Source organism: Hemiscyllium ocellatum, chromosome 48 (assembly GCF_020745735.1).
Source record: "Hemiscyllium ocellatum isolate sHemOce1 chromosome 48, sHemOce1.pat.X.cur, whole genome shotgun sequence".
NCBI classification, from domain to species: Eukaryota; Metazoa; Chordata; class Chondrichthyes; order Orectolobiformes; family Hemiscylliidae; genus Hemiscyllium; species Hemiscyllium ocellatum.
This window is the reverse complement of record NC_083448.1, coordinates 5766131-5781893: the sequence shown is the minus strand read 5'-3', so window position 1 is coordinate 5781893 and position 15763 is coordinate 5766131. Positions and strand designations below refer to the sequence as shown.

General features: G+C 50.2%; 1 protein-coding gene across 1 annotated transcript in view; it reads right to left on the bottom strand.

The window, feature by feature from the left end:
• c48h2orf42 (chromosome 48 C2orf42 homolog) overlaps positions 1-13961 on the bottom strand; it is a 28535-nt gene extending 14574 nt beyond the window's left edge. Inside the window, exons 1-6 of the mRNA XM_060856380.1 lie at positions 13864-13961; positions 9636-9683; positions 7192-8060; positions 4470-4586; positions 3693-3794; positions 203-310 (exon numbers count right to left, since the gene is read on the bottom strand). Of these exons, the coding sequence (XP_060712363.1) occupies positions 203-310; positions 3693-3794; positions 4470-4586; positions 7192-8029 (1165 nt within the window). The 5' untranslated portion in view covers positions 8030-8060; positions 9636-9683; positions 13864-13961. The remainder of the gene's footprint in view (positions 1-202; positions 311-3692; positions 3795-4469; positions 4587-7191; positions 8061-9635; positions 9684-13863) is intronic.
• Between the last annotated feature and the right edge of the window lie 1802 nt (positions 13962-15763).

Below are 15763 nucleotides of genomic sequence, written 5' to 3'. Positions count from 1 at the left end.
CGACGATGGCAACGGACAAAGGCCATTCATTCCAGCTCACTGAACGGAATCTGAAGTCAGGTTTGCAGAGGGGGGTTGTGCAACTTATCATAACGTCACATCAGAGATTCCATATACGCATCTGCCACGCACTTGCACCCCGAAACACTAGTCCCAGGGTTTGCTGCAATGCCGTACCTGCACAGGTAGGCAGACAGATTACCTGTGGTGGAGTTGGGAAGGCGTTTCTTTTTGCTTCCCATCGAAATCCTCTGCTGCAGGGCATCGAAAAACATCTGAGGAACATGGAACACCAGTGGTTCAGGCTTCCCTGCAAGAAAAACAAGGTGCATTTTACCCGGGCCTGCGATGACTCACAGTTCTGTCACTCTTTTAACAACAGTATCCCTTGAGAATGGCAAGAGCTGGTCCTAAGGCGGTGAGACTCGGGTTCCAATCCCACTTGCTCCAGGAGGTGTGTAATAACATCCTTGAACAGGTTGATCGAAAAAGTACACAGGAGTGGAAGCAGACAAAAACTATTTTGATGCCAAGGCACTCAAAGTGGTAGATACCACAACGTGTGGTACAGGAGGAGATAGACGGGGAGGTTCAGGAAAGGAACTGCAATAGCTCAGGGCTCTGTAGATGGTTCCAGTAACTGGGGAAAACAAAAGGAGCTGCAACTTACTGTCCACAAGGGTACTGAAAATAGGGACATTGAAATGTATAAGATGCTGAATGGTCTTGACAACGTGGACGTCAGAAGGATATGTGTGTGCTGGTGTATGCATGCGTGCGTGTGCAGGATGGGGCCGGGGCCATTGTCTGAAAATTAGGGGATGAGGGATTGTCCTTTTCGGACAGGGTTGAGGAGTAACTTCTTTCTCCCAAAGAGGACTGGACAACTTTGAAACTCTGCCTCAGACGTTGGGTGGAGGCAGGATCCTCAGATATTTTTACGGCAGAATAAGGTAGATCCTCAGTAGGGTAAGGATTCAAAGGCTGGGAATGCAGAATTCAAAACACAAACCAATCAGCCATGAGCTTACTGAATGGTAAAGCAGGCTCAATGGGCCGAATGGGCCACTTCTGTTTCCAGTTCATGTGTTCACTAAATGATTTCAATGGGGAACTGGATAGTTATTTGAGGCAAATAGGCTATGGGGCAGTGTGGGAAAATGGTTCCTCCCCAGGAAATCTCACGTCAGGATTAAATTGGAGAAATGAAAACTTCTTTGAGGATTGGAGGGTTAGAAGAGGTTATGGAGGTAGAGAGAGGGTGATAGCACGGAGGAATTTGAACAAAAGGATGAGAAATCTAAAAGCAAATTGGTCGTGTGCCCGAAGCAAACCTCGGTCAGCAAACAGATTGGTGACATACTGTTGCAATTAAACTCACCAACTCAGGGATAATTACTTGATTAATTTTAAATCATTGGGGCGTCACATGCAAAGCTGTCAAGACAGAAGAGCTGGCAGCAAAGACCGAAGGCTCCAACACTCCTGATGAGCACCGGGTTTGAACAGTGATAATGTGGGACCGGATGTGGCTGGCACTGACAATTTCCAGGGTGAGAATGGAATATCCTGGAATTAAGGGTTAATCTCCTCCTCACCACTGTGAGAAAGAGGCAGCCTCCAAGGAGCGGGACGTTTCGAGCATAAGCTCTTCATCAGGAAGGCCTGAAACGTCAACTCTCCTGCTCCTCGGATGCTGCCTGACCAGCTGTGCTTTTCCAGCGCCACACTCTCATCTCTGATTTCCAGCATCTGCTGTCCCCACTTCCTCCTCTAACTGTGAGCAACTCCAGCCAAAAACAAACAAATCCCAGGGCCATTAAACCAAGTGTTTTCTTTCAATCTTTCTCATTTACAAGTTAGAAGGGTGTAGGAGATGGGGAGGAAGAAGCCGAGGTAGATTGTTATGGACCAGGCCAGACTCCCTAAAAACATTTGAAGAAGGTCGCCCAGCCCCTAACTTTTTAAACAGATGTAGAGTGGATATTCCCGGAGTGATGCAGCTGGTCAGATCACTCAGCTTTAAACAATACAGAATTGATTTAAACATTATGAATGAAATACAAACAAAAGAAAACAGAAATTAGAATAGCAACTCATTTGATAACCCAAGCAACATAATATCGCAACTTAATAAAGCTGTTCCAATCCCTGTAACATCCCATTAGCACAGCCCTTGTCAAAAGGTCAATTCAAACACTAGTTCTTCCAGACAGGAGAGGTTTCAGAGAGAAACATGTGTTGAAGCATGGATCCTCTTTTCACTGCAGCTGCTTCTCCAGGTCCCCAGCAGTTTTCAGACAGCCTGCTAAAACTCAACCAAACTAGAAAAAAACCCCCGAGTCAAAAAGTGTGGCGCTGGAAAAGCACAGCATGTCAGGCAGCATCAGAGGAGCAGCAGAGTCAATGTTTCGGGCATAAGCCTGACAAACAGCTTATGCCCGAAACGTTGATGCTCCTGCCCCTCAGACGCTGCCTGACCTGCTGTGCTTTTCCAGCACCACACTTTTCAACTCTGATCTCCAGTATCTGCAGTCCTCACTTTCTCCTGGAAAAATCCTGAACGGGGAGAACTGGCCACTCCCCCTTTCATTGTACAACTGTTTTTAAAAAAAAAACCTAAAGGGCTCCGCTGATTGTTGACGTAGGCAGTTCCTGTCAGCCATTTCGGCACCACTGCCCTGTATGACCCCTCGTGGTAAAAACCATGGACAACACAACCTTGTTAAAGGGGCAGTATTGTCACAAACTTGTAACCAGGACAAGCCATCCAGAGGTCACACACGACAAAGCCTCCTGGAATACTTCCAACCCGACCTGGAATGGTGTAGCAGGCGTCAATCAGCTGATCACAGCATTGGAAACACTCCACTCCCAGGCTTTATTCTTGGGGTGTGGTACAGTTCGGAAGATGTGTGGCAACAGATAAGCAGTCACGAACATGCAAGTGACAAATCTGATCCTGTGGAGGCTTCCATTTCACAAGGTCAGATGAGCTACGTGGGTGCAAGCTATCTCTGTCAGGCTGGTGCGCCTTCTCCAGGTCAGACTCCCCAAACTATTCACCTTTTCACAAATACTCTTTTTCCAACACTTGGAATGGGCTCAGTAATTTTAAGAATGATCGTTCGGCAGGATACAAGTGCAAGGCTTTAAAGCTTAGTCTCTGATTGCAGAAATGGTAAAAGTTACTGCATCATCGTGAGAGTCCATCAGTCTCTCTTGCTCAGCAACGGCGGAGGATGGGTTCCTCAGTTTATTTCAGACTGACTTCAACTATTATGGTGGTGAGGTGAGTGCCCAGGTAGGAAACTGGTTAAGGCCTTAATAATGATCATATCGAATTGTGGAGCAGGCTAGAGGGGCCAAATGGCCCACTCCTACTCTAAATTCTTGTGCATGTGCTTGTGCAGTTACGGTTTCTGCTATCTTTTCGCACTGTGGATGGTCGACACTCAACAGCAGTGGGCACGTCACAACCAGATGGTTTTCCTCAACAGACACTATTACATGAAATTGCACTGTTGCAAGCCCACTCCAGCTACTAACAAATGTGAAAATAGGTGATGAATTATTCGGGTGAAGGTGTCAACACCAACAATTAAGATATCAGTCTGCAGAAAATTACTTCCAAATAAATGATTACTGCCTCTTTCGTAAAGCTAGCGACTTTGCAAAAACCTATGACTTACCGTCGAACTGGTAATGCATCGTTTGATTGATGCGCTCCGTAACACTAGCGAGCCAATCTTGAAATGTCAGTGTAACCTGGGATTCATCGATGGGTTGACTCACTAAAAGAGAGAATAAATCAGATGTATGTGTGTGTGTGTGTGTGTGTGGGAGGGGAGCTCAAGTGGAAAGAGCACGCGCGCGCTGGTGGGGGAAAGAGCAGGCGAGAAAGGGGGAAGAGAGCGGGGGGGGAAAGCAGGAGAGAGAGGGCGAGTGCGAGAGGGAAAGAGCACGAAAGAAGAAAAAAAGATTGCAAAAGAAAGGGGGTCAGAAAGATGGAAAGAAAGAAAGAGAAGAGTCTCAGGCACACGCACAAACAAAACAGTCACTGCAAAGGCCCATGAGAGCTGTATACAAACAAAGACTATATCGGTTCATGAATTTCTTGTTGCGAGGGTAGATTACAGGAGTATGAAGCACTCCCCCCGTCAGTATTCCTAGGGGACTGTCCACAAACCACTTCACTGCGAATGAAATGGAAGGCAAATTATGCCGTACCCAATTATTTGGAATTGGAAAATAATGACCATGGTGAAATGTGGACAGACCGACGTTCCTCCCAGTCCTTGCCAGTGTGTGTAGTCCAACTGAGGCAGTTGGTCGGGGAGAGTAAACAGAGGCCTCAATCTATTGCTGAAGGTGCAGTTCGATGGCACTGTCGACCTGCGCAGCCCTCAGCTTGTAGGCTGCGAAGTTCCCACTAAAAAGTAAAATTGTTGCCTTGGACAAGAGCTCACCAGCTAGGTCTTCTTTTTTCTTCTTCTTTGCTTTCGAAACTGCACTTGATGCAGCTTGGGAGGTGTGCTCCTGAGGGTAAAGTGCCAGCAACTGTGTCTCAGAACTTGCCTGAAGCCCTAGTTTGAAAGGATTTAAACCGACACAAACAGATTAGAATTAGCAAATTAAACATCAGTAAATCAAAGAATAAACACAGGAGAAACTTCCTCCCTCGGGAGTAGGTAAGCTATGGAATTTTCTACCACATAGAGCAGTTGATGTGAAAACAACACACACATTTAAGGAAACATTAGCGTTGCATATGAGGAAGTAAGCAGAAGGGTGTGTTTATGTGATGAGATGAAGGCACAGACCAGTTGAGTTTCTTTCTATGCTGCTTGTTGTAAGTTCAACATAAATTCCTTGCAACATCAGTCTCAACAATACTGATTGACCCCAGGTTCTCAACACATCTCTCAACTCTTGCATTCGAGAAGTGCAGTCAGTTATCTTGTTAACTCATTTGTCTCCTCCTTCAAAGACCTTCCTCAGTAACTTAGTCAACATTGAATCATATTTTAAGGATCTAACCACCTCCCATGACATTCAGAGGCATTATTATCACTGAATTCCCCACCATAACATCCTTTGCTTTGGGAGTGCGGTCATGTACATAAGCAGCTGACAGGCTGTATATTGTGGCGACGAACTGACTCTCCAAAGCCTTTGCACAAATCAGGAGTGTGATTGAATCCGACCCATTTTGTTGGATGGGTGTGGCTCCAACAACACTCAAGAAGCTCCACATCATCCAGAAGAAAGCAGCCCACTTGATCAACACCAGGGCCACCACTCCATCTGTCTGAGGCCCTCAGTACCATCGACAGGGTGCACTGCAGTAATAGGCTGCTTCCTAACTCTCTGACACGGAGATCGACAAGGGCAGCAGATACATAGGAGCACCATCCCAAGCCACACGCCATCCCGACTTGGCACTATTCTGCCATTCTGTCAGTGTCGCCAGGTCAAAATCCTGGTACTCCTTAACAGCATGGTGGATGACCCCTACACCCTGACTGTGGTGGCTCAAGTAGGGTGTGTACCACCACCTTCCCAAAGGGCAATTAGTGTTGGCCAACAAATGCTGGCTCGAATAACACCTATATCGCACAAATGAATAGGAAAATGACACCACCTGTTTTGGTTCGATCTCTGATGGCCGAGCTAGATGTTACAATATAATAACATAAACTAACTGGGTGATTTCCTTAGTGTTCCACCAGGAATGATTGCTTGGCAAAGTAACAGGTAGGAATCCATCAAATTCTTAGGCTATGTAACATTAACAATCTAGCTCCAGCCTTCCATCAAGGCCAAATTTCTGATGCAGCAAGACAAAGGGACAAGAAATCACTGCTGCTTCTCTGCTCCTAACTGTTATCCACTGACAGCCTGTGGAGAGTCCACGTGCGCTAGTTTAACGATGGAGCCCTCTCCAAAATCAATCTTCCAGCTCCCACTGAAAGGGAGATACCAGAAGCTGCCTCTGCCCCTTCAGAGAATTGCTGCCTTCAGGACAGAAGGCAAAGGGTGAAAGGTCACAGGAAGCAAAACCACTAACCAATACATGGAAATATCTTTTACAAACCAGAAAGGCAACTCACTAGAGGACCAAATGTCCTCACTAGGGGAACAATGTTCAAGTACTTGGAAAGAGCACTTGAATGCCAGTACATTAATCTATGCAAAGTTATAACTCAGACATTCATGTGTAAATCGCAGAATTGCTGCTTGTTGTGTTGTTGTCATAGTCATAGAGTCATAGAGATGTCCAGCACGGAAACAGACCCTTCAGTCCAAGCCGACCAGATATCCCAACCCAATCCAGTCCCACCTGCCAGCACTTGGCCCATATCCCGCCAAACCCTTCCTATTCATATTCCCAAGGTGCCTTTTGAATGTTGCAATTGTACCAGCCTCCACCACTTCCTCTGACAGCTGATTCCAGACACCTACCACCCTCTGTATGAAAATGTTGCCCTGTCGGTCCCTATTATGTCTTTCCCCTCTCACCTAAACCTATGCCCCTGTAGTTCTGGACTCCCCCACCCCAGGGAGAAGACTTTGTCTATTTATCCTATCCATGCCCATGATTTTGTAAACCTCTACAGTGTTTGAATGGAGTCACGAGTGTCATGAGCTCTCTGGATATAAATTCTGAGCTGTTTCGGGAACCTGGATACTCATGTTTCTTTGTATGATATTTTTTAATTTTGAAACAGTGATTTTATTGATGGCTGAGCTCAGTTCTGCTGATCTACACCCTCACACAAATGGGTTTAAAATCAAGATTTGCATTTCCATGGCACTGTTTGCATCTTCAGCGTATCTCAAAGCACTTTCTTGAGCCAAGACGGTATTAATGTGGAAAACAGAACAGCCAGATTGCGCACAGAGAGATCCCACAAACAACAGTGTGATAATGATAAAGGCAATCTGTTTCTGTGTTGGTTGAGAGATCAAAGTTGGCTTGGACACCGGGGAGAACTCCCCCATTCTTTTCTAAATAGCGTCGGGGGGTCTCCTGTCTCCATCCAAACTCCCGAGTGTTTGTAAGCAAAAGCAAACACCCCTCCTGTTTAGCTCAAGTATATTCAGATTTGTTGAGTAAATCTAGGAAGGAGTGCACCTTCCAGACTTTGCAACATCATCAGGAGATAACGCAGTCAAATTTGTACTCACCGGAACTCCTGCACCTACTGACAGATTCAAAGTTGATGAAGTAGGAAAATTCTTTCCCCAGCTTCTCATCGCTGACAAAGGCACAGACACATGCATAGAAGTGAATGCATCGTTTCGCTGGCTCCTCTTTGTTGGCGCTCGATTTGCTGGCTTTGAAAGCCTGGCAGGAGCAGTAGAACTTGCGCTCGGTCACGCCCTTCATCCGAGCCTTCTCGTGGAATGAAACGTGCAGGAAACCCAAAGTGTGCTTGGGGCTGGCTTTGCACTTCACCACCATGATGCTCCTGGTGATCCTCTGCACCAGGGGTCCGCTCGATTCAGTCGCCAGGCTCCAGATGGCCTGCTTGGTCTCAGCGGCCACCTGGAGGGAGTTCAGCACGGAGCTCTTCAGAGTGTGCGGAGTGGCTTCCACATGGCACTCCATGGCGAGCTTTATGTGCTGGCACTGATTCTCAGAGACCTCCTGCGAGGAGGCTTTGAAGCAGGTGGGTACTAGGCAGCGGCCGGTCACGTGCGTGATGATGGTGCCGTCGACTGTCTGAATTGCCTCCGTCGTGCCAAGTTCCACAAAGCCCCGGTAATCAGGTCCTCGGTCGCGAAGCCTCACTGAGTAAACCTGCGAAGCAGATCCGGTGACTATGCGAACGGCGTCAATGCTGGGTTGCTGCTTCCGCACGCCATCTCTGAAGACAGCACCGCAGCTTTTGTTCTTGCAGCTCAGTCCACGAGTGCCATTGATGGTGCCACACTTGGGGCACTTCTTGATGCCCCGAAGAGTAGGTTTGCCCAAGTCGGCCAGGAAAGCCAAGGTTTTCATCCTCTCTGGCTGCTGCTCCATCTCTCACGTGAGTGACCTTGTTTATACCCTACTGGAGAGAAAAGCAGTTCAGATCGTCAAATAAGCAAGGCAAGGTTTGAGAAGATAATTACGTTGCAGTACTCAAGAGTCTTCCTTAAAGTTTCAAAATATATTTTATTCTTAAAAAATACCTTTATAGATGTACACAGTCACAAACACAGTTTGGTTCTGCACAGTAGCATATCAAGGAAACAAACAAACATTGGAGTTTGACTCGATCCAACAAACCAAAGACATCTCCTACTTGAGCCAGACTGTATTTCCATGCATTTTAGGCACTAGGAGGGTCTGGTAACTGAATGGACCCCCCCTTGAACTTCAGCAGGAAGATTTCAGACAGTGGTCTTTCCCCACTGTGCCTTGGCAGTAGCTGCCCCAAGCTTTACTGCGTCCCTCAGCATGTCGCCCTGGACCTTGGAGTGTGTCAGTCAGGGAGATCAACAAATTTCTGGCAGAGCAAAGAACATCTTTCTCTCAGTTGATGGTCCTCCAGGTGCAGTCAGGCTTTGTCTCAGTGTGTCACCTGGGGAACAGACTATACAGCACAGAGTACCCATGTCACATAGTCGCTCAGGATGAACCTGGACAAAAACCACCGCATCTCTCTTCAGACTGTCTTTGCAAAGGCACATCCCAGGAGATGTATGACAGTCTCAACACCCTACATCCACCGCAAGAAATAGCTTGCCTGCAACAATTAGCACTGTCGATATGATGAAGAAGTAGAGACCCGGTTTCAAGAGGTCTCTTTTAGATGTGGCTGTTAGGTTTAGGGTGAGTGGTCACTCTAATCAACTCCAGTCCCAGTTTGTTAAAATCAGTGGAAAACTGTTCAAAAATGTTCATGTTCGTATGCAAAAACAGACAATGCAACTGGCAGTCACTCCTTCAAAAAAGGCTTCCCATCTTGTCTCAAAAAAGCTCATCACTTCTCCAACATTTCAATGTTTCAAAATTCTTGAGAAGGTCACTTATCGATTAAAATGTGGAGTTCTGTATTCCGTTTCTGGATCGCAAGAAAACTGAATAACAGCAAACAGGAAAATCTTTAAGCCACTATGCGTTTAAAAAAAATTTGGCTTTGCTTTTCCAAAACTGCAATGTTTAAGTGCCGTTGTAGTTAGTGCTAGTTTAAAGTGACTGCTGCACAAGTTATCAGGAACTTTTACACAAGATAGTGGAAGCCTTTCAAGTGTCCTGGAGTTTTATGAGGAACAGAAAAGAACCAAGTAGAAAATTTACTTTCCCCAAAAACTGGAGAGAGGTCACGTTAAGAAGGACATCAATGGATACAAGACTATAATCTCTATTTTCCAATCACTATTCACTAATTTCATCCTAACTCTATCAGACACACACATCGCTCAGTTCCTGTAAAATTTGGACAAATCCCATTGTCTAGAGAAAACACTGAATAAAATGTGACCTGTGCAGAAGAACAAGAACCAAGTATGGGCATTTTCATATTTTAATTTTTAAAAGGTAAGTGTTGAAAATACTACATTAATGTAGTTGGCTCCATTGTAATAGTTATCGATCACGCTTTACATTTAATCTTTTCAACAGATGTTTACAAACTATTCACCTTCTTTGCTTTCTTCGTGCTTGCTTTGTCCAGACTTTGGGCAGAGTTCTACAAGACATACATATCACACATTACAGACTCAGAAGATCACAAACATCACAGTACATTGACTATAATGCCCATGAAACTTTAATTTCCATACGGTTTATTTTACATTCTTTCAACTTCAACACTTACTTAAATTTCTTCTTTTCAAAAAAAAGTGTTGTGAAACTTGAAAGGGTTCAGAAAAGATATACAAGACAGCTGAGGGGTACCTTAGAGATTTACTTGTATTGTGAAGGGTAAATAGACAAGGTATTTCCCCTTGGGTGAGGGAGTCCAGAAGTGGACAGCATAGGTTTAGGGTGAGAGGGAAAAAATTTAATAGAGACCTTAGGGGCAACTTTTACAGAGGGTGGTGCGTTTAGGGAATGTGCTGCCAGAAGTAGTGGTGGAAGCTGGTACAATTACAGCATTTTAAAGGCATCTGGATGGGTATATGAATAGAAATGGTTAAGGGATATGGGCCAAGTGTTGGCAAATAGGACTAGATTAGGTTGGGATAGCTGGTTGGCATGGACGAGTTGGACCGAAGGGTCTGCTTCTGTGCTGTACATCTCTAAGACTCTATCTACCTCAGGAAGAATCCCAGTGAAGTGTTTCTTGATGAAAGGAATACTCTGTAAGTGTCCTTCGCTTTAACAGTAGAATTAAAATACCAAAAAAGCATTCAGAATTTTGGGTAAACGGCGCATAGACTCAATGATAGAAGCTATGAAATGGCAGAACATATAAATCCAGACATTGGACAAACACGGTTGCATTTTTTTGAAGGCCAACATCTCTGTTGGGTCGCGTCTGAGGCCCAACCATTTTATTGTTTCATCAATGATCTTCCCGCCACCATAAAGTCACAAGTGGAAATAGACAATGACCATTGCAGAATGTGACGGGAGATGGGGGGTTGTGGGAAAGCGCGTGGGGTGAACGGAGGTGAAGGGGAGGGTGCAAGTAGATGGAGAGGAAGGGGCCAGGACAATGAGTTAGGGCTGGAGAAGGGAATTGGGAGGGGAGGGAATTTGTGGTGGGGGGGGGGGGGGGGGGGGGGGGGGGGGAGAAGGGGGAAGGGGAAGGGGAATGGGGGGGGAAGAGAGGAACGGGGGGGGGAGAGGAGAACGGGGGGAAGAGGAGAACGGGGGGGGGGAAGAGGAGAACAGGGGGGAGAGGAATGCAGGGGGAGAGGAACGGGGGGAGAGGAATGGGGGGAGAGGAATGGGGGGAGAGGAATGGGGGGAGAGGAATGGGGGAAAGACAATGGGGGGAAAACAATGGGGGGGGAACAATGGGAGGAAAGAGAATGGGGGAAAGAGGGATTCGGGGAGAAGATAATTGGAAGAAGGGATGGGGGGGGAAGCAGAATGTGGGCAAAGGAGGATTGTGGAGGGATGGTGATTGGCAAAACTGGGTCATAGTAGGTTTTGGGTGGAACGATTGGAGGGGTGAAGTGGGTTGGGGCAAAGGGGGTGGGGAGGAAGAGGGATCTTGATAGGGGAAGGTGTTGGGGGGAAAGACATGGGGAATGGGGATGGGGAAGGGAGATGAGAATGGGCAAGGGGGTTGGATGGAAGGGGGCAGGTGGTGAAGGGGGGTGGGTTAAGAGGGATGTGGGTGAGGGATGTAGGGGAGTGGAGTGTGCAATGGGGATGGGGTATGGGTGGGGAACGGTGGTAAATGGATGCTGGAGGAGGTGGGGATGAAGGTGTGGGGGATGGGGGAGGTGATGGTAAGTGGAAGATGGAGGAGGTGGGGATAAGGGTGTGGGTGAGGGGGTGAAGGGGAGGGGCGGTGTCGGAGGTGGGAAATGAGGGTGTAGGTGGTGAATGGAGGAGGTGGGGATGAAGGTGTGGGGGAATGGGGATGTTGGGGAAAGTGGGATGAAGGTGTGGGGGAGGGGGACAATATGAGGGATGGGGAGGAGGATGAAGATGTGAGGGAGGGAGATAGGGAGATGGGGAGAGGCAGGAAGGTGTGGGGGATGAGGACAGTGGGGCAGGGGGATGGTATGGGGGATGGGGAGGGGGAGGAGGTGTGTGGGGGTGGACGAAGGTGTGGGGGAGCGGGATGGGGAGGAGGGTGTGGTAGAGGGGGATGGGGATGGGGAGGGGATGGGGATGGGGATGGGGAGGGGATGGGGATGGGGTGGGGGAGGGGATGAGGGATGTGGGGGATGTGGAGGGATGTGGGGGATGTGGAGGGATGTGGGGCATGTGAAGGAGAATGTGGGGCATGTGAAGGAGAATGTGGGGGAGGGGAAGGAGGGTGTGGGGGAGGGAGATGAAAGTGTGGGGGATGGGGAGGGGCAGGGGGAGAGTGTGGGGGATGGGGAGGGGCAGGGGGAGAGTGTGGGGGATGGGGAGGGGCAGGGGGAGAGTGTGGGGGATGGGGAGGGGCAGGGGAGGGTGTGGGGGAGAGGGATGGTAGGGGGAGGGGGATGAAAGTGTGAGGGAGGGGGTGTGGGAGCGATGTGGGGGCTGGGGAGGGTGGGGGATGAAAATGTGAGGGAGGGGGTGTGGGAGGGATGTGGGGGATGGGAGGGTGTGGGGGAGAGGAATGGTAGGGGATGAAAGTGTGCGGGAGGGGATGTGGAGGATGAAAGTGTGAGGGAGGGGGTGTGGGAGGGGATGTGGGAGGAATGTGGGGGATGGGGAGGGTGTGGGGGCGGGGCAGGGTGAGGGAGGTGGGGGATGGGGAGGATGTGGGGGAGGGGATGGGGGTGGGGCAGGGGGAGGGATGAGGGGGAGGGATGTGGGGGGAGGGGGAGGATGTGGGGGAGGGGGAGGGGGTGGGGGAGGGTGAGGAATGTGATGGAGGGTGTGGGGGAAGGGCAGGGTGGGGCATGTGGGGGAGGGTGAGGGTGTGGGGAATGGGGATGGGGAGGGTGTGGGGGCGGGGCAGGGTATGGGGGCGGGGCAGGGTGTGGGGGCGGGGCAGCGTGTGGGGGCGGGGCAGGGTGAGGGATGTGGGGCGGGGCAGGGTGAGGGATGTGGGGTGGGGCAGGGTGAGGGATGTGGGGTGGGGCAGGGTGTGGGGGCGGGGCAGGGTGTGTGGGCGGGGCAGGGTGAGGAATGTGGGGCGGGGCAGGGTGTGGGGGCGGGGCAGGGTGAGGGATGTGGGGTGGGGCAGGGTGTGTGGGCGGGGCAGGGTGAGGAATGTGGGGCGGGGCAGGGTGTGGGGGCGGGGCAGGGTGAGTGACGTGGGGCGGGGCAGGGTGAGGGATGTGGGGGCGGGGCAGGGTGAGGGATGTGGGGAGGGGCAGGGTGTGTGGGCGGGGCAGGGTGAGGGATGTGGGGTGGGGCAGGGTGTGGGGGCGGGGCAGGGTGAGTGACGTGGGGCGGGGCAGGGTGAGGGATGTGGGGGCGGGGCAGGGTGAGGGATGTGGGGAGGGGCAGGGTGTGTGGGCGGGGCAGGGTGAGGGATGTGGGGTGGGGCAGGGTGTGTGGGCGGGGCAGGGTGAGGGATGTGGGGAAGGGGCAGGGTGTGTGGGCGGGGCAGGGTGAGGAATGTGGGGCGGGGCAGGGTGTGGGGGCGGGGCAGGGTGAGTGACGTGGGGCGGGGCAGGGTGAGGGATGTGGGGGCGGGGCAGGGTGAGGGATGTGGGGGCGGGGCAGGGTGAGGGATGTGGGGGCGGGGCAGGGTGTGGGGCGGGGCAGGGTGAGTGACGTGGGGCGGGGCAGGGTGAGGGATGTGGGGGCGGGGCAGGGTGAGGGATGTGGGGGCGGGGCAGGGTGAGGGATGTGGGGGGGGGGGCAGGGTGAGGGATGTGGGGGCGGGGCAGGGTGAGGGATGTGGGGGCGGGGCAGGGTGAGGGATGTGGGGGCGGGGCAGGGTGAGGGATGTGGGGGCGGGGCAGGGTGAGGGATGTGGGGGCGGGGCAGGGTGAGGGATGTGGGGAGGGGCAGGGTGAGGGATGTGGGGGCGGGGCAGGGTGAGGGATGTGGGGGCGGGGCAGGGTGAGGGATGTGGGGGCGGGGCAGGGTGAGGGATGTGGGGAGGGGCAGGGTGAGGGATGTGGGGGCGGGGCAGGGTGAGGGATGTGGGGGCGGGGCAGGGTGAGGGATGTGGGGAGGGGCAGGGTGTCACTCAGGGTGCTCAGGCCCCGCCCGCCTTCGGAGGAGCGTCGCCTCATTGAAAAAAACATTTTTATTTTTTTAAATGTTCTGTAAAATTAGAGACCACATGAACTCACCTCCCCTCAGCCAACACTACTTTGAGGTGGGAGGGCCCAGGTTTCCTCCTCCTCCTCCTCCTCACGGAATCGGGAGACGGCCTCTCCTCAGACGCGTCGCCCCTTCACTCCTTACAAATAGCGCTGGGCGCTGCTCTGTAACGCCAGCTCCGATTGGTCGCGGGTTGGGCGGTCACCGGTGTTAGTTGGGCATGCCGGAAGTTGTAGTTCTTCCATACCATCCTCTGTTCAATTCTGCGTCTGATCGGGCCCATTGGACTACATTTCCCAGAATGCTGCATTCACTCCTTCCCTCTTCCCCCAGTCTGTCACCCTAGCAAAGCCAATTGGCCTCATTGACTCTGAGTTAATGGCTCACCAGACAAGGTCTAATATTGGTCATTGACACAGGATTGAAGTTCTCGTGACTCATGTCAAAATTCTGCTGCTTTTTCTGCAAAATTCGTATTTTTATTTATTCATAAATTCTGTAACAGCAAAACATTATCAGCTCCAGCCAGAGCCTCTCTGCTTATATTAGGAGATAGTGAGGTCTACAGATGCTGGTGATCAGAGTTGGAATTATCTCTCCACCACCAAGCCTCACTCCTGAAGGGCTCAGGCCTGAAAAGTCAATTTTCCTGCTCCTCAGATGGTGCCTGACCTGCTGCGTTTGGCCAGCCAACACTCTCATTTCACTCATCATGTTACCTACTTATGCTGAGAAAATGTCTGAAAATAAAGCTTCCAGCTTAGTGACCAAACCTACATCCAGCACAACATTATATTTTTGTAACAGAATACAATGTAACACTAAAGTAAGGTTCTTGACAGATTGTTTCTCCTTATGGGAGAGGCTCATGGGAAACTTTCACACAGTTTACTTCATATTTAGATGTGTGTTTGGGATTGGGTAAGTTGGCTGGTTGTTTTTGACCACCAGACTCCATGGGCAAAGTCCGCTGTTGCTGTTTGACCAAAGGGCATAATTTCATAACAGCATTTTTCAAACCCACAACTCCTGGGGTTTGGGCAGACAAAACCAGCATAGAGTAAAAAATGAGGTCTGCAGATGCTGGAGATCACAGCTGCAAATGTGCTGCTGGTCAAAGCACAGCAGGCCAGGCAGCATCTCAGGAATAGAGAATTCGACGTTTCGAGCATAAGCCCTTCATCAATACCACCACCGCTAAGGCCCTCACCAACCTAATTTGGAAATACATCAGGTGTTCCTGGAATTCTCTCCCTAATGTTATTGTGGGTCAACCCACAAGAAGTGGACTTCAGCACTTCAAAGCAGCAGCTTATCATCCCCTCTTCCTGGGCAGCCTGGGACAGATAATAAATGCTGGCCCAGCCACTGCCACGCACAATGCATAAATGAATACATTTTTTAAGAAAAGACTGAAGTCATAAATTTCTTCTGTCAGATGATCATGAATCAATACATTCTTCACTGCCGAGACTTGGTCTTCAAGGCTCAGACGTGTAATCATCAATCAGTTCTGATGCTGTTTGCATCCCTCTCTGTGAGCACCTACCCACCATATGTTGTTCGTTGATCAGACCCTTCTTCGCACCCCAGCATCAATCCCCTGATTCTCCATGTGAGGGATCGACATTGTAGAAGCCAATCTCTTGTCCTTCACATAGAAATTTTGAGTTGCTAAGGCTATGTTCCCAAAAGCCAACTATCCCTTAAGCAGTACCATTGTCCTCCTTTGCTGATTTCCAAACTGCTTTCATCACTTAGGCCTTTTTTTTAGTGGCCAATTGAGTCATAGAGAGGTCATGCATGGAAACAGACCCTTCGGTCCCACTAGTCCATGCCGACCAGATATCCCAACCCAAGCCCGTTGCAGCTGCTAGCACCCAGCCCATATCCCTCCAAACCCTTCCTATTTATATACCCATCCAAATG